The 26,243-nt window shown below is 36.4% G+C and overlaps 1 protein-coding gene across 1 annotated transcript; it reads left to right on the forward strand.

Moving 5' to 3' along the window:
• The first annotated feature begins 699 nt into the window (after positions 1 to 699).
• LOC127661212 (homeobox protein BarH-like 2) lies at positions 700 to 24,075 on the forward strand. The gene is made up of 4 exons (XM_052151819.1): positions 700 to 1,087; positions 13,128 to 13,440; positions 18,529 to 18,613; positions 21,045 to 24,075. The coding sequence occupies exons 1-4, from the start codon at positions 901 to 903 to the stop codon at positions 21,348 to 21,350; spliced, it is 891 nt and encodes a 296-aa protein (XP_052007779.1). The 5' UTR covers positions 700 to 900; the 3' UTR covers positions 21,351 to 24,075.
• The last annotated feature ends 2,168 nt before the right edge of the window (positions 24,076 to 26,243 follow it).

The raw sequence follows: 26,243 nt of genomic DNA on the forward strand, positions 1-26,243 counted from the left end.
TTTGCATATTAACAGGAGTTTTCCAAAAGCAGCAAAACAAGCATATTGTAGCAATAATAGCAATACATTAAATGCTTATTATAAAAATTACATTTATTAGCCCACTCACATTTTACTCAGTTTTTGAAATAAATACAGAACGTGCCTGCTCCATTTTCTCAGCCTGTGGCTACGGCTAAAACATCTATTTTATGCTATTGTTAAATTTCATAATTTTTTTCAAAATTATTTGAAATTTTTTGTGTCGGTCTTCTTGTACGTTGCATCGTTATTCTTCTTAAGCTGTTAAATGATAACAAGTCGACTTTCATTACGATTTTAGTTTCATTTTAGATTTTTTAATTTATGTGCAATGTTGTAATTGCATTTTGCAAGTCAGCATCCGTGCTTGCATTTTTTTCTGGATTGTCTAATCACCTGGAACCATTTAATTTACTTGCATATTTACTTGTACTTAATTTTATTCCTCATGCTATTTTTTACCTGATCAAGTAGTATTACAACATAATGTATTAGGCTACTTATTGCTACAGAAGTTTAATTTGTAAATACATTATTAAACAATAATGTTACATTTTAAATAAACGATACAATTTGCTAATAGCTCAGAGGGGTGGGTGGGAGTTCTGTGGTACAGCAGTGTGGGGTAGTTCAGTTGGTTTATATAGCGGAGACTCGGGGCAGAGCGCGCACTCGCTATATTAATGAACGCGCGGAAGACACAGAAGATCCATTAGCGCACGAGACACTATCAGCGCAGCACAGCTGCACGAGGACTTGTATTCAGATGTCTTTTTGAACAGTTACACATGTAGGAAGTTATACACAACTTTTAACAAGGCGAATATTAGAACTTTTCAAGAACATCACACCAAGGCTGAAGTCGCATTTTGGGACACTATGCATTGCCAAGCAGAGTTGAAACTGGCGAACACCGCGCAGCTGAAAGCAGCCCGAAGACGATATAAGACTTTCATGATCGACGAGATCCTATCCAATGAAACTTGTGATTACTTCGAGAAACTTTCTCTTTACTCGGTTTGTCCCTCTTTAATCGTCAGACCCAAACCTCTGCATTCATGCTCAGGTAAGTGATTCTCTCCATTCCCGACGTTGTTAATTTGAAATGTTGAAGTCAAATTTTGAATGGACGTTTGTTGAAAGCTTTTACTTGTATTTTTTTGCTCTCCCTCAAAATTATATAGGATATAGGGACTATATATGCTGCAGTGTCAAAAATGTATACAAGTTGGCCGTCTTCTACGCAAGTTTGGAGAATTGTGAATTCAGCCTACAAGTTTGAACTGTTTCTTATATTGCTATAAATTTTACAGGGTACCTAAATTAGATTATTTTTACACACTTACATGAAAATTTAAACAATAAGTCTGAGTATAAGCAAAATCCATAAGTGAAAATGATCCTGTTGCACCTGTTACATTGATGTACCATAGTCCAGTGTTGGGTAATGCATTACTGATTAATTAATTAATTACTGTAATTAAATTACTTTTTCATAGAAAAAAGTAAAGGATTACTCTTATTTTTTTTTTTTAAATTTAATAGTTACTTCTGATGTAATTGTGTTAGATACTGTATTGGCTATATAACAATTCTATATAAAACAAAAGTGAATTTAAAATCTAAATTTAACGTATACTGTTAAAATATAACTTCTACTTTAATGCTGCCCCCTTAAATTCTTTGGTCAGTTCATTAATAATTTATTTGATTTTATATGATTCATTTGAAATAATTAAAAGAACAGTTTCATGTCTATCTCTATATTTTTCATCTGGTCGAGGTTGATAAGGGTTTTAGAAAGTAATTAGTAATACATAATGCAATTACTTTTCAGACAGAGTAAATAGTACCATAATCTAATTGCACTGTAGAATACGTAATTAGTAGTAAGTAATTAATTACTATTTTTATAGTAATTTACCCAACACTGCTGTATGCTCACTTTGCACTCTGGTCTTGTTTAGACTGTCATAGATCAGCATGTGTCCTGGGTTAGATTTTGAGGCAGTACTTGAATTGAGGGAGGCTGAGAGGATCTGGGACCCCCCATAAGGCATAAGGGACCCCCCTTAAGAAGTAAAAATAGACATGGGGTACTTATATTTTAGTAATAATAATAGACAAATCTGATTAAATTCATGCAGTTGATACTGTAAATTTCATTGCTTCGGTGAAGCTAACTTTATCTAAAAAAATTAGAATAATAAACCTCCACTCACAGTCGGGAAGAGAAAGCTTACTGACTTTTTAGAGGGGTAATGTTCTCTCATATATCTTTCTACAGTATCAATCCACTCCATGTCAGGGCTTTTGCATTCCTTGCATAAATTGTAAACATGTAAGGCTTACAAATTTTTCACAATTAATAGGCCTGGTTTTACGGGGGTGCTAGAGATTGCGATGAAGATCTGTGACAGCGTTTTAGTGATTATAAAAGTTGTGCTTGTTGTACGCTTTCTATGCTATATATAATCCATTCAGAATATGTATAAAACTTGTTTTTCATGCTGCTAAGAGGTGGACCAACGGCCACGTACACGCTGCAAAGTTCCGGGAATTACATCCGCATATAAATGCAGGATTCACTCTTGAAATAGCAATGATTGACATATTGATAGCCATATTTTTTGTTCCTGAATAAAGCAGCATTTTTGACTGAAACGGTTGAATAGTCTTCTGACTGACTCACTCATTACAGCCCTCCTGCCGCCACCTACTGACATAACAATGCAACTGCACTGAAATTGTTGAAAAATCCCCACCAACACTATCACACTGACTGACAGCCTGTCATGTCACAATTTATATTTTTAATATGTAAAAAAATGTTTTATCCATTTAAACAAGTCTTTTTAGAACAAAAATTATTATCACAAAGTGTCATATCAATCATCCAGTTGTTCTTAGGGTAATAAATACTACATTGGTAAATAATGCAAGAATTATTCTGTTGGGTGTGCACTACTGTTCAAAAGTTCAAAAGTCTCTTCTGCTCACCAAACCTGCATTGATTTGATCCAAAATACAGTAAAAAAAAAAAAAAAAACAGTAATATTGTGAAATATTATTAAAATTTAAAATAATAATACAATAGTATAATGTAATTTATTTCTGTGATCAAAGCTGAATTTTCAGCATCATTAGTCCAGTCTTCAGTGTCACATGATCCTTCAGAAATCATTCTGATATGCTGATTTGATGCTCAAGAAACATTTCTGATTATTATCAATGGTGAAAACAGTTGTGCACAATTTAGTTTTTCAGGATTCTTTGATGAAAATAGAAAGTTCAAAACAAGAAAGTTCAAAACAACATTTATCTGAAATAGAAATCTTCTATGTAAGGCTGTTTTAATAAATAGTATATAGTTATGCATATTATGATCAAATAAATATATTGTATATTTTGTATAATAGTATATTGCACACAAACCAAAAAAAAAAGTCTTATGGTGGGGACACCCCATAAGACTTGATTCAATTCTAGCACTGTTTTGAGGTGGACATTGTGTAATGTAAGCCGGGGCAGATTATGACTAGCAAGGGCCAAATCTACTTTTAGGGCAAACATGCAGTTATAGCAATAAATAGTATAATAAACATTTTTGTTTGACTGCCCTTTCATACAAAGAACAAATGTAACCATATAAAGCCTATCATAAGAAATAATTTTACTTTTTTCTATAGAATAATGAAAAGTTTAGCACATCTTGCTTGAATTCAATAAATACTAATGAAATATCAGTAACAGTATAAACTTTATTGTTAATTTGACTTCCAAATCAGCTAAGATTTCACATAAAAAAGACGAGTGCCTCAAAACATGAAGGTAGCTATTTTGGAAATTATGTTACACGGTTTCCAACTTCCAGAAGAGCATGGAAACTTTCACCAGAAGACAGTAGACATCTCCTACACATCGTAATGATATAGAGGGTTTAGAAAGTCATGGATCAAATATGATATATGTGGCGTTATAAGGTTAAAGAGTTGCTCAAAAAATTTAATTAGTAAATATACCTTTTGATCTTCTTTTCATAATAGACATTGTGGTTATGATGACTTATTTGTTTCCTGTAGACTTGTTTAAAGAAAACTCCAGAGATGAACCACTTTGAAATATCACCACACCTCCCTGATGATTTACCATTGCACAATAAGATTACGCTCTTATCTATATAAAAAAACAAAAACCTTTTTTTCTTTGCTTAAATGACCTTGTGAATTTTCCCCGGTGATGGTGTGCGCATATTCCCCAAAATGCATTTGTTAAGTTAATTTAAACTGTTACATTTATAATAAGTTGGGTATCTGTGGTAAAAGACACTTCTCCTCTTACTTGCCCCGAGGACCGAACTCTTGGAAGCCACAGGACATTTATCTATTTACAGCTCTGCTGACACAATCTTGACTGTGCAGTCAGGTATGACATCCTGAACAAACAGGTGCAATTTCACTCCATCATAATGAGAAGCACTGTACAAATTTAACAAGTCATTGTAAATGTTTCTGGCATGTCATTAATCTGGGTAGTGAAGTGATACATCAGACAACATGGGCTGTATACTAAATGTATGACCCACAAATTGAAAGTTAATTTGTTTCAGTTGATTCTGTCATCAACTACAGATGCAACATATGACATACAATGTAGTAGATTGGTAGCAGCATTTGCTTAATTTAATTTAAGGCGAGCGCATTTGTGAATTCTTGCAGCAATTGCTACTGTACTATCAATAGGCTTTAGCGGGGACTTTCCCAAAGGGTACATCAAATCCCAAATAGGTTATTATTCCAGTTGTAATTTCAAACAACTTTCCATATTGTACACACTTCTTCTTATTATAAATACTTTGCAGAAAAGTAATGTTTGAGGGAATCCATACTGTGCCTACATACTAGTGCTGGCCAACCATGAATTGTGAGGCTGGTAAAATAGTCACTTGATGACTGATGTGAAAAAACAAAACAATACATTACTCCTGACAGTTGCTTGTAAGACAAGCAAGTTTTTCAGGCTTAGAAGGCCTGATCTCACAGCAAACCTTGTATAGTTTTTTCCTTCATATGTATTTCCTTCTCCTAACCAATTTTTAAACTCAATTATGACAGTAGATTTTCTTTATTTTATACACACACACACACACATGCACGACGCACGCACGCACGCACGCACACACACACACACACACACACACACACACACACACACTGATCAGCCACAACATTAAAACCACCTGCCTAATATTGTGTAGGTCCCCCTCGTGCCAGCAAAACAGTGCCAAACTGCATCTCAGTATAGCATTCTGAGATGATATTCTTCTCACCACAGTTGTACAGAGCGGTTATCTGAGTTACCATAGACTTTGTCAACCAGTTCGAACCAGTTCGGGCCATTCTCTGTTGACCTTATTCATCAACAAGGTGTTTCCATTCGCAAAACTGCCACTCACTGGATGTTTTTTGTTTTTGGCACCATTCTGAGTAAATTCTAGAGACTCTTGAGTGTGAAAATCCCAGGAGATCAACAGTTACAGAAATACTGAAACCAGCCCGTCTGGCACCAACAATCATGCCACGGTCCAAATCACCTAGGTGGTTTTAATGTTGTGGCTGATGTGACTTCCTAAGGTTTGGGGTGTATTCAACAGTAGTAAGTTCCAATGTTGGCTGCATTTTACTTCACTATCCTGCCCAACTTAGGTATTTAAAATAAATAAATAAATATAAGTTTGGTAAATACTCATTTACAAAAGTCTAAATAACAAATTTAGATCAAAAGATTTTTAATATCACGAGAAACATACATTCAGTCAAGTGTATGTTTATAAAACTGACCAGTAATTATGTAGATTTTTTTTTTTTATATAGCAGGCGGCTCTATCCAAAGTAGGCTGCACGGTTTACCGGTACTTACGAAGTATCGCAATACCAAAACAATTAAGATACCATCTTGTTGCTGACTTCGGAATCATATTACAGTATGCTCCCATTAGCAAAGTGATATAAGATGTGACAGATTTGCGATTAAATCAATGACAGTTTGAAAATAAAATGAAAAACCTCTGGATATGGCCAAGTTGGGCCATAGGATGTAATTTAATTAAACTGCGCTGCACGCTACAGAATGAACAAGAGGTGCTGCTCTGTTATCTGCTTCACACACACGTTGGTGCAGCTATCCTTATGAGGACTCTCCATAGACATAGTGTTTATACTGTACAAACTATATATTCAATCCCCTAACCCTACTCCTAAACCTAACCCTCACAAAAAACTTCCTTCATTTTTACATTTTCAAAATGATATATGCACACACACACACACACTGGCAGCCAAAACTTTGGAATAATGTACAGATTTTGCTGTTTTGGAAGGAAATTGGAACTTTAATTCACCAAAGCGGCATTCAACTGATCACAAAGTATAGTCAAGATATTATTTGAAAAAAGTCATTTTTGATCAAGTCTAGATAGGCCCCATCACTCCATCACCTTATCCTTGAGTAATCATGCTAAATTGCTAATTTGGTACTAGAAAATCACTTGCCATTATATCAAACACAACTGAAAGCTATTTAGTTCATTAAATTAAGCTTAACATTGTCTTTGTGTTTGTTTTTGAGTTGCCACAGTATGCAATAGACTGGCATGTCTTACGGTCAATATTAAGTCTAAAATGGCAAAATGGCAATCAATCTTTGTTTTGAGGTATGAAGGCTATACAATGCTTTATTCAGTATATAAGTTGTATACTACAGTCTTCAAAGACAAAGGACAACTGGCTCTAACAAGGACAGAAAGAGATGTGGAAGGCCAGATGTAAAACTAAACAAGAGGATAAGTACATCAGTACAGAGTCTCTAGTTTAAGAAATAGATGCCTCACATGTCCTCAGCTGACAGCTTCATTGAATTCTACCTGCTCAACATCAGTTTTATGTAAAACAGTAAAGAGAAGACTCAGGGGTGCAGGCCTTTTGGGAAGAATTGCTAATAAAAAGCCTCTTTTGAAACAGAAAATCAAAAAGAAAAGGTTAGTGTGGGCATTGGAAAAGAGTGTCATGGATCTTAACCCCATTGAGCTTTTGTGGGATCAGATAGACTCTAAGGTGCGTGAGAAGTGTCTGACAACACAGTCACATCTATGGCAAGTGCTACAGGAATTGTAGGGTGAAATGTCACCTGAGTATCTAGACAAAATGATGGCTAGAATGCCAAGGATCTGCAAATCTGTCATTACTGCACTTGGAGGATTTTTTGATGAGAACTCTTTGAAGTAGTTCTGAAAATTGTTCTTCACGTTATTAATGCCCTGACAATACATTGTGATCAGTTGAATGCCACTTTGGTGAATTCCATAAAATCTGTACATTATTCCAAACTTTTGGCCGCCAGTATATATGTGTGTGTGTGTGTGTGTGTGTGCGTATATGTATTATCCAATTTTTATTTGATTAAAGCTGTATATATCAATTTGATTAAACACCATTTGATCATAACATTTAATTAAAACATTTAACATAGAACCCAGAAACAATTTAAATGAAACTCCATAATTTGCATTGGTGAGACTTTATGCAGTTTATTTAATCAAGTAATATAATAAGAAAAAATCTGAGGCTTTTTATATGTTTATTATAGTATCGATTTAGAATCAATACTGAGGTACCAGGGCTGGTATCATACTGAAGTAAATATTTTGGTATCAGAGCAACCCTAATCCAAAGAAGTTTACATATTAGCAATATGCACACTAGGTATTCATCAAATATTTCAGTGCAAAATTACAAACTAATTTCAAATTCTCTTGTCTTGATGTCTGTTGATGGACATCATGTTCAGCCATAAGAGCATCTCTGCTCTCTCATACTGTGCAGTCTCTGAAATCAAAAGGAAGACACTTCCTTTTAATGGACAGGACCACATGATAATAAAATGGCTTAAAAACAGCTGTTCACTCACTTGCTTTGATTCTTCAGACACAAACCCTAACACACACACACACACACACACACACACACACATACACACACACGTACTAATGTATACATGCAATGATACAAACATATATATATATATATATATATATGTGCGTATGAACACAGAAACTGTATGCGTGAACATGCACACACATTCACACACACACACACACTTCCTTCTGTTCTCTATTTGTACATCCAGCTGTGAGGTAGAAGGCATGAATTTTGGCAGGCCAGAGTGAGGGGATAGAGTATCCAGCCCAAATATCAGAACCCTGTGCACACTGTGCCTATTCAAGTCAGAGGGGTGTGAGATATTCTATATGCCAGCACTTCAATGGATGGCACTGCTTAATATAGAATGTATCTGGCATTAAGGCTGGCACACACTAAAAGGCCATTGGCCTCTGGACTCTCCCACATAAGAGTGGAGTGTCTGTCTTCACATCTCTGATCGCTCATCATCACTGTCACCGCTAAGGGCCGCTGTAAGACACTTCACAATACAACACGGGAGTCTGTGCTTCATAATAGTGAACTAATGAAGTGGCTTTCAACATTAAACAATGTAACATGTTTTCGGAGGTGCATAAACACGCGTTAGTGATGGGATTTTCTCCTTTAAAATCTGCTTCCTCATTCAAACATAATTGAATTCAACCATGATTTCCAACAAAAACAAGTTTGGCTTCAATTAACAAACTCATACTATCCAGTTACAGTTATGACAGTCATAATGTACAGTTTCCATGCTCTCAGTCTGTTTTTAATATGGGACCGACATTTCAGTCAAGACCAAACATAGTATTTGAATCCTGTAATATGTGTTACTTTTGAATGCACTAAACTATTAGAATTTCTATTTTTAAATGGCTTCAACTGACTACCATTTACAGTTATGACCGTCTTCATAGGTAGTGTTCAGGGTAAATATGTTGTACGTGTGGAACCAGCATCTCTTTCAAGTTCAAATTGACTACTGCAATCCTGTAAATTGTGTTATTTTATTATTTAGACTGACTACACTGAAAGATATGGTATCACTGTAATTTCGTTGATGGAATATAGGTCATTAATGTGGTCTGCTGCTGCTCTCTGACAAAGGTGAGGTTTGCCTCTTTAAACTTTCACCTCACACAGTGTAATGGCAGGATACAGTATTTCATTTGGAGACATGTATCTCATCATAATGCGGATAAAGGCTTTTAGAAGCATTTTTTAAAGGAGGAGAGACAGATAAAAATCAGTGATAGTGTAATCTCTCATGACAACATGCTGAAAAACAGCCTAATAGTCAAAAATTGCACCATCCACACCTTGCCTTCCATTTTATACACTGCAGACACACACACACACACACACATACACACACGCACGCACACACACACATACACACACACACACACACACACACAAACAAAATGCACAATTATGGTCATTCACATAAGAGATGTTTTAATTTTTTATTTGTATACGTAAAGGGTGTGGCTATACATATTTAACAAGTTTAATATGGAAATGGATTAGGGATATCTATTGTAAGATCTTATTATTTGATCAATATGTAAGTTAAAAGATTCACAGGGTGAATCATGTCTAAAAAAGAACCGACAAAAGAACTGGCTTGCAGCAAATGCAATTTTGAAAAATAAACACTCTCCACTTGCAGAGGCTGAGCTCTATCTTGTGTGTGTTTTTTCCCCAACTTGCTGGACAGGTTTAATAGCTATTGAGAGATAAAAACTCAAACGAGTGATTAAGCACCTCTTAACCTGTCACCATTTGGCCCAACCAAAACACTGTGTACCATATTACTGAGAGTTCAAATGCTCATCAAGTGCCAAATGAAATCATCTCAATGGAATACAATCAGTCAAGGAACAACAGCAAATTAAGACAAGCCTGAAAGAGAGCAATCAAGGGCTTAAGAACATATTGCTCTTTATTTCTTCTTCTTTATGCACATTGATTGGATTACTCCTCTATTGTGACTAATGAAAACTTGACACTTCATTCACTTCGCATGAATGACAAGCCAAGGTGTTTGAACTCAAAGCAACTGTTTTCCTGACAAAGGGCATGTCAAAACAAGGAAATGCTACACCAAACTGCTTTGGATAATTTTAGGTGCAATTAAATGTATTGTTTTATTAGAACATGATTGAGAAACCCCTTTTCTCAAAGCACGAGGAAGGACTGTAATACGGAATCATAATACAGGCCTTAGAAAATTATCATTGACTCATTTAAGAAAGTTTGTTACTTGAACTAGAACATAAATTCTGGCTTTTAAAAAGATCAGCTTTTTGTTAATGACTTCTTCTACTGCAAATCTGCTGTGGGGAGAGAGTTTGAGTGTAAGAGCAGTAATTTACAGTCATGTAGATATCGACTTATAATATGATTCATTTACATGTCTTCAAAGAGAGATTAAAAGACTGATAGACAATGATGAGTCTGTTGGGGTATACACCGATCAACCACAACATTAAAACCACCTGCCTAATATTGTGTAGGTCCCCCTCGTGCCACCAAAACAGTGCCAACCTGCATCTCAGAATAGCATTCTTAAATGATATTATTCTCACCACAATTGTTCAGAGCGGTTATCTGAGTTACCGCAGATTTTGTCAGTTTGAACCAGTCAGGCCATTTTCTGTTGTCCTCTCTCATCAACAAGACATTTCTATCTGCAGGACTGACCCTAAGTGTATGTTTTTTGCTTTGGCACCATTCAGAGTAAATTCTAGAGACTGTTGAGTGTGAAAATCCCTGGACATCAGCAGTTACAAAAATACTCAAACCAACCCATCTGGCACCATCAGCTAATCAGCCAATCGTTTGGCAGCAGTGCTGTGCATAAAACCATGCAGATATTGGTCAGGAGCTTCAGTCAATGTTCAACCATCAGAATTGTGAAAAAATGTGATCTCAGTGATTTGGACCATGGCATGATTTGTGGTGCCAGACGGGCGGGTTGAGTATTTCTTTAACTGCTGATCTCCTGGGATTTTCACACTCAAGAGTCTCTAGAATTTACTCGGAATGGTGCCAAAAACAAAACCAAAAACATCCAGTAAGAGGTAGTTCTGCGGATGGAAACGCCTTGTTGTGGTCCTAGACTGGTTTCAAACTGACAAAGTCTACAGTAACTCAGATAACCACTCTGTACTATTGTGGTGAGAAAAATATAATCTCAGAATTCTATTATGAGATGCGTGAGGTGGTGTTTTGGCAGCACTAAGGGGACCTACACAATATTAGTCAGGTGGTTTTGATGTTGTGGCTGATCGGTGTATATTGAAGAAAGTTTAAAAAAAATTAGAACAAGAAGGAATGACAGTGAGTGAGAGAGATGAGCTGGAAGGGATGTTTCATGCCTGGACATGCTGCATTGATGCCAATGAGCTCATTCTGACTTGTATTCAAAAATGTGCACATGCATGTTTGTGCATATGTGTGTGTGTGTGTGTGTGTGTGTGTTTGTGAGTATTGAAGAAGCCTCAAGTTCATCTTTCGCTCCACTATCTTTCTATCTTGCGCTCCAAATTTCCATCTCATCCCCAAGTATGCAAATTATATTCTTAATGCTTATAAGATCAACCAGGATTAAATATGCTTGCATGACATAATTTATTTGTCCCTACTTTTGGCCCTTTGTGTTCAATCTTTTTCTCTCTCTCTCTCTCTCTCTCTAAATGCTCAACATCTCACATTACTCAGTAAATCACAGGATCAAAATAATTTCGCTTGACGACATACAATTTTTTCTCCTAGAGGTATTATTTCCACACTGTAGCGACCTCTCTCTCAGCTCAGACAGGACCCGTGTGGCATTTTATAGACTCTGGCGTCTCGCTGATGTCATAAAAAAAAAAAAAGGTCAGGAGACACACAGAGAGAGAAAAGGTGAGAGGCTTTAGAGAGGTAGACATATTAAAACTGTTAGGGAGGGGGTTTAGATGCTCCAGTTAAAATTACAACTCAGAGTGCATTGCGTCTTCATGTGTATCATAGGAGAGTCATTACCCGGCAGAGTTCAAAGGGGAAGTGTAAAACACCAGTTGCGTCATTACAGCAGACCTAAAGTTCAGGGACCTTACATCACAAAGGGCAAAACACCTAACACTTACTTCCACCATTAGTGAGGGCAGGGCAAGGCCATTACATGGCGTTAGTTCACTTGGACATGACAGCTTCTTGCTTAAGCTATTAAAACTAAGGGTTATTGCTGTCTTAAATTAGCAACTTGTAAAATAGATTTTACAGGGATGTATGACATTTAATAGACCTAATAAGAGTAGAGCTTATCCCAAAAATTCACAGCATCAACACTGAAGCCTCACTGAATCATAAGTGATTTCCGCCATCAAAATTAATCATATGTGTAGTTGACATGAAATAAGGTGGAAGTTTGAGTTGTCCTGCAATGTGACATGCAATACTCCATCTTAAACAGCATTTTGCTCATTATTTTAGAATAAAATACAGTTTTTATTTTTTCTGTCATTTAAAATTTTAAATGGTTTTCAATATATGTCAAAATGACCTGAAGTTCAAAAGGAGGGTGCAGCTTCTTAAGAAAATAGTAGGGTTAAGTATCAGTTGTGGAAAAAACCAACAACAACATCTAAATGTTAAGACTGGGGTTCTCGAATGTAAAAGTTTACCCCTCCCTTGTCTTAGGGTCATTTTTGACCCTGGACAGGTAAATAATATGTTATAAATATGGCATAGCTTTTGGTACCACATGTTGTGACTTTGTCAAGTCCATCAAAACAAACAAAAAATGAACATTTAGTTTTGTACATATTTGTTTAAGAGAAATAACAAATTGTTACTTCCATTGTCTAAACGGGTCAATTTTGACTTGTATAGGAAGGACCAGTTGTGACCTTTTACCTTTGAACTTTCTGTTCTGAACAGATAGATATTTAAGAATGGGTTATTGAATGTACAAGTTGAAGGATCAGTCACTGATAAACCCAATGCCCCTATTGCATTTCTATATGTTATCTTAATGTTGAAATCTTAATGTTGTTAACATGTTATGCTTCAACCAACATTTAGTATTTTATTATTATTAACAGGGCATTATATTTGGTCATTTGTGTGCTCTCCCAGGCTCTGGACCTCTGAGAACATACCCTCTCCTCTCTGTGATCACACACCAACCTCCCAGCAGCCTACCACAGCTCTCTCAGGCCTCTCCACAAGGCAGGATCCCTCACCTGCCCCTCCTCTCCCCACAGCACTCACTCAGCTCAGAGCCCACGCCCAGCAAGACGCCTGTCAGCATCAGCAGTGAATCAGAGACAGAGCACTCTGGCCCACGGCTCAAGAAGCCCCGCCGCAGTCGTACCATCTTCACAGAGCTGCAGCTGTTGGGCTTGGAGAAGAAATTCCAGAAACAGAAATATCTGTCCACTCCAGACAGGTCAGTGGTTGTTCAGAAAAGTCATGGGACATTTTCAGGGTATTCCTCCAGTATTTGTGCCTCACACATGGTTGGTCATAGTCATACTTAAAGGAAACCCAAAATTCTGTCAGAATTTACACACCATCATGCTGTTCCAAACCTGTAAGACGTTCTTATTTATGCTGAACACAAAATGTGATGTTTTGTCTTCTCAAAACAATGGCAGTGGATAGTGACTCACTTTAAAGCTTTAATGACCCAAATGCATCCTAAAAGTAATCTATGCAGCATAAAATGTCAAGTTTCTGAAGGCATTAGATTGGTGAAACACAATTTAAAATTGTGTCATCTATCAGCGCGTTCATGAGCGCTATGAGAGAAAGTCATTCACAGTGGCTTGTGTTGTCATACGAGTACTTGGATTGTTTAGCACTAATAACAATGCAAGCTTTCTTGCAAATCTGTGAGTCAATTATGACAGATTAGTTGTTGTTTTTTTGGGTGAACTATTCTTTTAACATTTAAATATTTAAGTTTGTCTATGGAAATATGCACCATGTTTTGTCAAGTCTGTTTAAGTCTAAAACCTTTTCACTTGCAAAAAATGTAGGATGGGACCTGATTTTGTGAAAGTGGGCATGAGTGGAGGGGTTGAAAAGTAAGAGGGATTTATGACGTTGACCAAAAAGGAAAGTCGTTTCAGAAGGAGAGCACATTTTTACATTTTGATGTAAAAAAGATTGCAAAGACATTTGTTTAATTTGGAATAATTAATAGACTGTGCAAAGGGATTAATGGAAAGGAGGAGGCTTGACGATATAAATAAAAGTTCAATATAAAACGGAACTAAAAAGACAAACACACACAGGTGTCGGACAGCTGCAGTAAATCTCTCTGTCGCACAGCCGTCTTCGGTTGGCCTTTATCCCTCTAGAGGGCTAATTAGCCCGATTAGGGGCCAGGTGTGCAGAATCACGACCCGGCCCCGCCCTCCACCCTGCCACAGACTGCATTTGTTATTTTACAGAAAAATAAAAAGTTAAATTATAAAAAGAGCCATTTTTCATTTCATGTTGACTTCAAGAAAGCACAGTAATTATGAAAATGTAACTTCACTTTCACTTCAGGCCACATCCTAAAAGCTCTCTTATAGCCCAAGGATTACATTGCACAATGTTTTAGTTAAGACGACAGTAACATTTTAACCATGCTTTGAATTGCAAAACGAAGCCTTTAGAAACACTACTCCATTCAAGACAACAGGGACATATGCCAAGAATAGCAAACAAAAATGTATTGCATTGATTTCATGCCAATCATTTAAAACACACACAGGTGTATTTTAAAAAACCTTGGGGCTTTGTACAATGAGATGAGGTAATCCATGTGTTGTAGGTCTTCTCTCACGGGCCATTTCTTTGCGGCCGTATTTTCGTCCATAACACATTTTCCATTTCATTTTCAGCCCCGCTTTTAGATTTGGCCAGAGTAGATATATTTCCATTGTGGCCCAAAGGGTGCATTTGGGTAGAAATCTCAGAAAATCAGTTCTATCCCACTTACAAGGATTCTGAGCGTGTCTGCCACAGAAAACAATTCTTTGAATTTTTGGTCATGCACATCCTAATTATGTATTCTGTCCTCCAAGAGCACATACATTGTTATACATAACTGTGTAAAAACTGTCAGTATCACCAGACATGCAAACTAACGACAATCACCAGGAAACTCTACCTCAAGAATTCAACTTTTATTAATTTTGATTTTACAGATAGATTTTTTCTTTTCTAGCTTCAAAAAGAAGGGAGGGTCATCAATCCAATGTCATTGGCTCACATTGGTCTTATTAAAAGCTGTAAATTAAAAAAAAAAATACTGATCATGTAGCTTCTTTCTGTGTTAAAGGTCTGTATGTGCACTAAGTGGAAGCCTGTAGCGAGCTTGTTAATGTGACCAGGAAACATGTTACTTGACTAGTACTTTAAAATTTTAAGACCAAAGTCCAGCTTTTGTGTATGTGCGCTCTTTTGTACAAAACGAGTTAAAATATAAACATAGCCTATTTTGAATTGGGCTGCACCAATATTGACATTTTGAGAGGTACTAATAATTGATTTTATTATGGCCGATAACTATTATGATGACCAATATCTAGGCTGTTAAAAAACTGTGGTCCCAATAAAATCTCCAATCTAGAATGTTCCATTCATGTAAAATTGGACATTTGAAATTCAAAATGATAATTTACAATTAAAAAAGGCTGATGATAGTTTTTTTTTAACTTAAAATTGAAAAAGAGTATATTCTTGAATTGGAAAAAATAAGCCCTCATATTATCTGCTTCAAATATTGCCAAATTAATCCACAGCAGTATATACTATAGTGGAATGATTTGGCCGATATATATATAAAAATGTGTTTGAGTGTGTTTAATTATTATAATTTATTATAATAATAAATATTTTTATTAATTTTAAACCAGTATGCAACATAAACCCAAAGTTTACATGAAAATCTGACCCAAATGCACCCAAAATCCATGGCCCATCAGGCTCGGGTCAGTTAGCAAACCTCTAGTAGTTCAGGGCCCTTCAGTTCAGATCGGAATGGCATACTACCATACTACTCTTACTAGTTCTGCCATAGACAGAAATGGTAGAAGTAGTAAGGGTAGTATGGGTAGTTTGCTATTTTAAACTCTACTCTAGATCATGATTAGCTTGCAAAAGATCTTTTATCAGTCTGTATGAACACACACATACACAAACACAAGTACACACATACATGTGCAATAAGGCCTCAGGAATTAACAAATTAATTTATGGATGAATGAAGAACAAAAGAGAGGGAAATTCTCAATCCTGTCAAGTTAGAGGAGTGGGCCTCAAACTGCCTCAGGCTTGTGTTTTATCAATCTTATAGACAACCTGAAAGTCTTGTGCTGTTTTTGGCTTGTCCGCCTAGGCCACACAATCAGAGCATAAAAGCAATGAAAAGCATGTCTCAATATAGACTATAATGATTTTTAACGTAATGTTCTAATGTTTTTTTATGAGGCAGATGATTATAATCTTCTTCATCATCATTATGAATAAATGTCACAACCAAAACTGAGTTTAGATTAGGGCTGTAGTTGTAAGGAACATGCCGACATTGGAATGCATTGTGTGCTTGGTTTCCCTCACACACACACACACAAGCAAAACACAGAGCTGCTTTTCTCACCTGCAATTACAGCATATAAAGCAGTCACAAATGATAGACAGCTAGATTTGGTAATGTTTTTGTAAAAAACTCTAATTTTCTCCACCACTTATAGTTATTTAATGCATATGTTTTGCACATAATTCAATATGATTTGACGTATATGACATTTAGTAAATAAATAAAGACAGTTCTGGTTTTATATTGTATTACCTTGTAAATAGAAACAGAGTACCATGTAAACACCAGGGACAGTATATGAATAATGACTGGCAATCATTCAGGACCATGGTACATGTAAGTGGATAATGGGCCATGGGAAATGTACAGTTAGCTGATCATTGATTCCATTTACATGCACACCAATACACTGATTACTCTCTAAAATCACTGTATTTCAGGTAAGAAATCCGCATTTACATGACATTTGAATTAATCGCGTTATTCTCTAAATTTGACATCAAACCATGAAGAGGCATGCACTCAACATTGGTTGAGCCGGTAAGAGCACCGGGTAAGGTGTTTGCTTTTTGTTTAACGTGAAATCGGCCTAATGGGTAAAAATTTGACCGTGTCGACCGGGTCATTCATAAGCTGTTTATGGCCTTTATGCCGATAAAGATATACGGTTTATTGTGTTTACATGACTGCACACATTGTCGGCTTGTTAAGCATAAGCGTTTCAGAACGTGCATGTAAACACGCTCATTATTGCAAAATAAATCCCAACAGGGTGATCAGGACGCTGTGTGAACCCTGAAGGAATTTACCGTTTGTTGTGACAACGACTGGCTGATTGTACATACCCTGTGTATTACACACAGTACAAAATGTTTATTTGACTTTAATATAATTATTATGAAATATATTATTTGTATTCTATATAAATGTATCAATTTAAAATATATTTTTATTTAATAAAAAAAAAAAACATTATTAAAAAAATATTATTTTCAGTTGAAATTACCTTATTACTCTATGCGAGAAGAAAAAAGACCACAGAGGGATACGAGAGACATAAATCTAGCTCTTTGTAGAAGATCAAATATATATTTGAGAGGTCATTATTTAGAAATATTTGACAGTAGAATTCCACAATTGACAAATCAGAATACGGTATTACGGGAGTCATAAATCAATGTATCATGGTATTACCATCTGATTCTTTGCTACAGTACTTTTTGTAATTGTATTCACCCTCATACATAGACAAAATAGAGGGTAAGGGAAAAAGTTTAAATAATAGACAGATAAATACTGTAGGAAGAGAGGGAATGAGAGAGAGGAAAAGAAGAAAGTCAAGCACTTAAGAGCGAGTTAGAGTTAATCTCACATTGCTCTCAGAGAGGCTTGACAGAGAAGATACGTCACATCAGCGTTTGGCTAGTGTGAACGACTTTCAAAGGAGATGTAGCAGAATTCTATGCGCTCGTTTGATAGATCGTTTTTCTTGTTCTCAAATCCCATCTCACATGTCCCAACCATGCCTATCACATTACAGCAGACCAATCTCTGCATTAGTCATGCGGTGCCTGCCCGAAGAGCCCCAAAAAGAACTTCTATTGACGTTGGGCAAGTCAGGAGCTCCATAACTGGATTATCTTCTCCTGTACAGATAAACTATGATGGCATTCCACAGGAGGTCTGCAATTACATTCAGCCTGGGAAGACACTTCAGTTCAGAGCTTGGCAAAACTTTCTGCTATGTCATGCCAGCTTTGGGAATTTTGCAGTGATTAGACATACATCTGTACAGTAGATGGCCACCCACTGGCTTTAATGTGTAAGACAACAGGTGACATTGGAATTTCACTCAATTACTTCCAATTCTGAAGTTTCCCGTCCTTGCAGTAATCCTTGTGACATTTTAATGGGTATTGATGTTTTATTGTGTGTGTGCAGATTGGATCTGGCTCAGTCTTTGGGACTCACACAACTCCAGGTGAAGACATGGTACCAGAACAGACGCATGAAATGGAAGAAAATGGTGAGTTAAACCAGCTTATTGAACAATAAAGCATATCTCGCTTCACATCAAAGGGGATTCAACCTTTTTTAGAGTAGAAAGTCCTCGTGCTATTGAGCCAGATAAATATTTGGAGGAAACTCACTATGAATGAATTGCGACTGCTAATAGTATTAATTTGCTTGCACTGTCTGTGTTGATTCAGCACCCGATTCACTAAAGGAATTAAGCAAATCAGGTAACGGCGCAAACGTGCCCGCAATTTGCATGGATTGTACCCTATTCACGGAAATGCACCTAGACAATGGCTGAAAGACAGCTCTTACAGAAAGTACCTCACAGTACAAAAATATTTTGGGACATATACCAATTTATTGTGATTTATGTACCCAGTTGTACCATATTTGCATATTTTTTTGCATGTTTTTTTTTTTTTTTGGACACATCATGGTAGTACCATGGTAGTCTAATTATTTTGTATTTTATTAATTTATTTGGGGTGGGGGGGTGCTGGATGTTGGGGGTTATTTACCCAATAGTATCATATTTTCTGGTCATGTGCCACGGTAGTACTTTGATTTTTTTGATCAAGTACCATTTTGTACCGTGATTTTTTTTATGGGTTGTGCACCCTGTAGTGCCATATTTTTTGGACATGTACCATGGCAGTACTATTTATTTATTTTTTGTCATGTACTATGGAGGTACCATCATTTTGTTATTTTTTTTTTTTGTAGTACCACGTTTTTTTTGGGACGTGGACCATTTATTCTTTTTTAAATAAACATTTTTTACATGTAACATGGTATTTTTACTGTGAGGGTACTTTTTTCTAAATAAATGAACAGTAAAAATTTTAAACTGAGACCCCAAGATTCTTATACATGTGGTTAAAATAAATAAATTAATAAAAAAGTATTTGATTTGGTATAGTCACTGTTCCCATGATCACTAAAAAATATTAAACTTCCTTTTAAATAATCCTCTGTTCGTTCATAAAAGTGAATCCTAAATAGTCGTTACTTTGTGAATTTGGCACATTAAATAATTTGCATACAGGAGGCATAATTGCCAAGAAAAGTCTTACAGTGACTTAGGAAAGTGCTATTCCAGCACTTATACAACCTGGATAAGTTTGACTGCAAGTCGATTGTGAATAATACGCAGGGTTTTGCACTGAAATACTGGACTAAAATGGTGAATTCACAATTTTTAAGAAAATGTTAATTCTAAAACTTAATATTCATGAGCCAAGCTAAAATGTTTATAATGTTTATAATGTATCATTCCTGTGCTTCTGAATTCACTTCTTAATGTGCATAAGAATATTGTCCATCTTTTTGTATCAATTAAACATCTGTGTTGAAAAACCACCATAGCTTTCTATGTGGAAACGGAACTCTGAGACATATCATTAAAAATCCATTAGACAGTTTTAAGCTGCCCTCCTCTGCAGTCAATGCAATCAGTGTGTATATCAAACGTAACCCTGGGGTGCTCCCTCTGTATGAGACACATGAGTGATGATTTAAAGGACAGTACAGGTCTACGTCAGTGAGGTCAACCACTTAGGTAGAAACAAAAGATCCACTGCATGTTCACCTTTAAGATAAATGAGCATGAATGAACGCCATATATCTTAACATAATCACTGTGATAACTATCTTCACCTTTGACTAGAACAACATTTATCAAAGCTTACATATGTGTGTGTCCCTTCATTACCAGCCAAAAGTTTGGACACACCTAGTCATTCATTATTATCACAATTTATCACATTATATAATAGTCAATTCATTAAACTATTAAATAGCATGAATGGAAATATTATGTAGTGAATAAAACAAACAAACACACAAACAATCAAATCAAAACCATCTTCATCCACATGAGATGTTTTTTGCACAATACTGAAGGAGTTCCCATGTACTGTATACTGAACACTTATCCAGACTGATCACGCTGTGAATTTGGCAGCAGTAGGTCAAAAGTTTTGCTGCTGAAATTGGTCTGTGCTTACCGAAATTTGTAACACTGCCCCTAGTGGTCAAAGCTGGAAGTGTTGTTTAACACATGGGCAAGTGTGAGCTCCATTTGCAGGGTGAAATGTCCATAGAGTGGCACCAATACTGAGATGTATTTTTAGTTGTAAATGATGTAATACAGTCAACAGGAATGTATATTTCATGAACCATTTGCCCTAACCCACACCCCAACCATAAACCTAACTGTCAGTGTAGTAAAATTGTAATTTAGAGTGAAATTGCAAACTCAGAATCGCCCTCACCATTGTTTACGTGAATACAATTAATTCCTGGTTACCATAGGACCAGAAAACGTGTCTCAGAGTTTGCTATTAGAACCGATAAAGGGAAATGTGTTCACACTTGAATTGATGCAAACATTTCTGATGGAAAATGGCAGAATTGACTGGTAGTATTTGTTTCTCTAGGTGTTAAAAGGAGGACATGAAGCTCCCACCAAGCCCAAAGGCAGGCCTAAGAAGAATTCCATCCCTACCACTGAGGAGATCGAGGCAGAGGAACGGCTTGCAGCGAAACTGGCAGAGGAGGAGAGGCTACAAGTAAAGGGCGAGGCTGAAGTGAAGCTCCAGGCGCATGGGGAGGTCTTTCAATCTCAACCTCAAGATCTGAGCACATCTGGTATGTCTACTGATCCCGTCTGTTCCTCTGGTCCAGAGAATTGTGCTCGAGAACAAGCCCATCCATCTCCATCAGAAGCAATGACAATCAGCTAAACACAGCCATGAAAATGCACAACCAAAGACAGCTATTGAAAGACTGTTTGAGAACTGATGCTCTGTTCAGCAGTTGCAAGGCTTCCAAAGCCTATTTTTGAGATGAATACAGTAGCCTCAAAAATTATTTGGATGTTTATGCCAGTGGTTTCCAACCTCGGGTTCACGCCCTCCTTAGGGGGGCGCCAGAGTTCACAATGGGGCGCTGAACCACATGTGCTTTGATGTCGCCAAAGATATAAAAATGCACTATACCTGGAAGGCAGCATGCCAGTCCTTGTCTAACTCAACGTGATATATGCAAAATATCAAAATAAATATAAATAAACTGTCCAAAGACCTTGACACATGGCAACTGTTGCAAAACTTAAATGTCGCTCTATCAACCAGAGAATCTTTGCACAACTGCATGAGGATGAAGCACACAAAGTGCTTGTAAGTTTCTTTTTCACTGAGCTAAAAAAATGTATGGACTTTCTGCAAATTCGTAACCACAAATTGAAAAACTGCAAAACATATTAAAACTGCATAACTTGTTGACATTTTAACACTTTATAATGAGACCATCAATCAGCTCCAGGGTTCTGCGTCGATAATCACCAAAATTATATACCAGTAGATCTGTGTCAACCGTTAGAAATGTTCAAGTATAATTTCTGTTTCTACAGTTATGCAAAATCCAGATGCAGATCTTATATGTAAGCAGCTAGGGCTTCAAGGAAAAAAGGATGGGAACCACTGATTTAAGCCACACCTAAAAATCTATGAATGCCATTGCATTAGATAACAAATGATCAAAAGCCAATCAATTTGCTTTTATACCTGTAATTAAAGCAAAACTTGTTACATAAATAAATTTTCTAGGTTTTAATTATGAAACAATAAATTGGCTATACTGTTCAAAATTAAAAAAAATATATATTTGGCACTTTAGTCAAACTTAAGGTGCAGTCACATTTGTCTCAATAAAAAGAATAAAAACTTCAAAGCTGCATTAGCAGTGTCCTAAGTAATTTTGCATGCTCACCTTTTGTGGAACGTGTCCACAGTTAATGTGATTATGCACATGTGGTTACTCTGTTAGGACACCTGTGTGAACTTGAGGGGCACCGACTTCACATATCTACTAAAAACGATTCAGTTAGTTCTGAGAAAATGCCTTGCATTATTTGTTTGGAGATACAACTTGGTCTGATATTTAGTTTTTCTAATGCAAAGACATGCATACATTTCTTAAGTGTGGCTTAGGTGTCCAAATACTTTTTACAGGCTAATATATATGGCGATGCAGTGATCAACGATGTAACATTGCTTTACCTGTTTCTGTCATACAGCTGCCTTTCTAAAATGTAGTCAATATTTTATGAACCTGTAAAGTATATTTTTTAACACTGTTAATATGTTGCCAGATACACAAACATAAAACTGAATCTCACAGACCCACTGTCTCACACTAGTATGCCATGTTCTATATTGATGAACTGTAAGTGTTTGTTTTTCTGGATAAGTTCTTCTCATTCTCTGTAAATATTACTTGTGTAATTGCCCCTGTAGTTTACGGTGCACCTGTGTACATTAGCTTGGGATTCTGTGCCAAAACACATATCTGAGAAACTAAAATGCCTTTTGAGGTAATTTTTTCTTCTACTGTTTTCTTTTTTTAAACATCTCTGAAAACGCTGCCATTAAAAGTTAATACGACGGGTTAGTATGAACACCAGTGTAAACATGTACAGAGTTCTGGATTTTAAATGGAAACATGTGGCTCTTTTTAAAGCAGGATTGTCCAGTTTGGGTAAAGATTAGCTTGCCATTTGAATGGACAAAGAATCTGTCAACAAAGTACCACTAAAATAAATACATTTTGAGAAAACATTAATGGTAATATATATTTAAGTAAAGCTTCTTAAGTGCCCTCTCTCAGCCAAACAACAATGTCTTTACTGTTTGCAGAGTGAAATAATTGCTATTGTTATTTTTTATGTGTGGCATGCTTCAAAGTCATTGTATTTGAACTGAATCCTGGCTTTAAATCATTTGTATGCATAAAATGTTGCACGGCAGCTTAGTACACTCTGTAAGGCTGAAACACATGATATATGCACTCTTAGATGTAGCATGCTAGCTATTGTATTTTTCTTCCTTTTTTATTACCTTTGGGAGAAAAACGAGAGAAAAGAAATTGTTGAACCTTTTTCCCCCTGCAGTGTGGTGCATAACACCACTAAGGGCAGGCTGGTTTTATTACTGTAAGAAAAACCACTTAATCTGTCAGAGATGCAAAGCAATTAATAAATCACACGCGCACTAGTAAAACCTAAAAAAAAAATGCCAAAAAATTTAAATCTGTGGGACATGTCGAAGCCCGCAGGGAGCTCTACACATACCTACAATCCTGATTGCCAGTCTACAAATACATCATAATCATAGACACAGACACTATTCTCATGTCATAAGATTTTATTGTTTCCAACCGATATAGCATTTTACAAATGTTTTATTTATAAAAAAAAAAAAAAAAAGATTTGTCTGTTTTGGATATAAAACAATATTTTTCTTGGTGTACATACTGAATTTTCTTGGGTGAGCGATAAAATGCAGTTATTTTGTATTAATTTGTTTCATCGGAAAAGACTATACATATTTGTTGAGAATCCCTTTTTCACCCAAAAGTTCCGACATTGTTTTGTATTTGTGTGTGTTTGCATATTTAATAACATTTAATAAAGATGACATTCATTTTGAAAGTCTGAAATAGTTTGATTTCCTTTAAGAGATTTGCTACTGAAATTTAGGAGGCATAAAGGCTCTGAAAGGGCCTTGTTTAAGACATTGTTGAGGCAATATTTGCAGTCAATGAAAACTTCACTCTTACTTTAAAGGCTAGTGTGAAATACCTTAAGAACTGAGATCTGGGAATCCTAAAATGTTGAACCATATTTTCAGAAGATCTCAACAATCCACTCTCATATAGGTCACCGAGCGTATTAACCTCCCTCACAATCCACTCTGACCAGCAGAAAGGGGACTTATTAATATATAATTTTGGGTTCAATGTTTATGCTCAAGGCAGCATTTAAATAAATGTCCGAATTAAACATTCTGGAGACTTTTGTCCATACCGTGTGCAAATGCTTGATAACGGGGTGCGACTTAAATTCTCCGGTTAGTTTAATAGAATGGCTTTGCAATGGCAATATAGGGGCAAGAACTTCCAGTTCACTACAAATAACCTCTCTTAGGTGGAAGCGACCAATGAGCCAAATCAAAATCTGAGACCGAATCTAATAATGAAATAATTTCTTGGGTAGTCCTAGCCCACCTTTGTCAAACGGCCTACATAACTTAATGAAATGTAATCTGGGATGCTTATTATTCCAAGTGAAGGACATTGCTATGCTATCAAATTGCTTGAAATAAAAGAGGGGGACTGTCAGGATACCTGTTTGATCAGCCTCGTTGTGTTTGTGTCTGTGTCGTTGTTCGTCCGTAGGGCTTGGCTGTCTTGTTTGTCCGCCCGCGCTTCGGCGTGTGGTGTTTGTGTTCGTTCACCATGTGTGTCTGCACGTGTTGTTTTCCATGCGCTCAACTGTCAGCCGTCGCCCCTCCCTCTTGTTACCTTGTTAGTTCAACATTACACTCACATGTTACTCCTCATTAGCCTCTCTTTATATTCCCCTTGTGTTTTTTGTCTCTTGCCAGATCGTGTTTTTCGTGTTGTTATTCACGTCTTGCTAATCTTGCTTTTTCTTGCTGTTTGTGGTAGTCTAGTTATCTAGTCAAGTTTTATTTTTTCTTCAATTTTGATTTGCTTTGGATTCTTAGGTTTTTCCTATTTTTACTTTTCTTTTGCTGTGTCTTGATCCCAGCTTGTTCAACCCTGATTTGATTTATTATTTTTTATCTTTATTTTTCCTATACATTAACCTGGCATAGTTTATAGGTTTTCCAGGCTGCTGGACAGAGCTAAATCCCACAAATTTGCTTGGAATAAAATGTCCAAATACTTAATTCCCTGTTTTGGCCGCTGAAAAGCCATTATTGGGCAGTACGCTGGCAGATCCAAAGCTTCGGATTTAGACCAATTATCTCTGTATCCCGAGAATTTAGAAAAGGAATTAATAATTCTGTGGAGGCAAGGCATAGATCTAGTGGGGTCGGTGAAAATAGTACAATATAATCTGAATAAATAAAAAGCTTATGCACCATACCTTCTGCCACTACCCCTGGAAAATCATCTTCTTTTCTTATCATAGCCACTAATGGTTCCAGGGCAACCCTGCCAGGTGTCACTGTCCAGATTATAATAATCTGAAATTAATCAATTCTTTTGTACCGTCAATACCGAGTGTCCCAAACCCATATATTTCCAAAATGTTTAAAAGATAATCCCTTTCTACCATAAAATTGCACCACCACCAGATTTCACTGAGAAAATAGTAGAAAAACACTGTCTCTGTTTTATTTATCTAGCCAGAAGTTTTCCTGATTTGTCCCCTGACTGTCTTGCCATGAATAAACAAAACTCCACCTTCCGCGATAAAATAGTATTATATCTGTATTTCAATTGGCTCAATTCTCTGAGGCCATCAGATGACATTAAGTGCTTCAGCTCTGCCCGGCATCTCCCCTGAATTTCCCCCCGAACAAACAAACAAACAAAACATCAATCCTGCGCACGACAGTGCAAACTGTCATCCATCATTCTGAACTCAAACAGTCCATGCACGCCTACGAGAGCTCCCGCAAAACTTTGCAATCAGATTGCTCAAATCTGGTGCTCCTATACACATTAAACTGAGACAGAATTACACAACAGAAAATAATCTATAAAACAAACTCCAGCCAATAAGCGGGATAAACATAAAGATGTGTAGATTCATCCACATAACT

This window comes from Xyrauchen texanus, chromosome 21 (genome assembly GCF_025860055.1).
Source record: "Xyrauchen texanus isolate HMW12.3.18 chromosome 21, RBS_HiC_50CHRs, whole genome shotgun sequence".
Classification (NCBI taxonomy): Eukaryota; Metazoa; Chordata; class Actinopteri; order Cypriniformes; family Catostomidae; genus Xyrauchen; species Xyrauchen texanus.

Coding starts and splice junctions, on each gene's coding strand:
- LOC127661212 (XM_052151819.1), top strand. CDS start 901: ATGCATTGCCAAGCAGAGTTGAAACTGGCGAACACCGCGCAGCTGAAA. Junction 1,088..13,127: donor ACCTCTGCATTCATGCTCAG/GTAAGTGATTCT, acceptor GTGCTCTCCCAG/GCTCTGGACCTCTGAGAACA. Junction 18,614..21,044: donor GCATGAAATGGAAGAAAATG/GTGAGTTAAACC, acceptor TTGTTTCTCTAG/GTGTTAAAAGGAGGACATGA.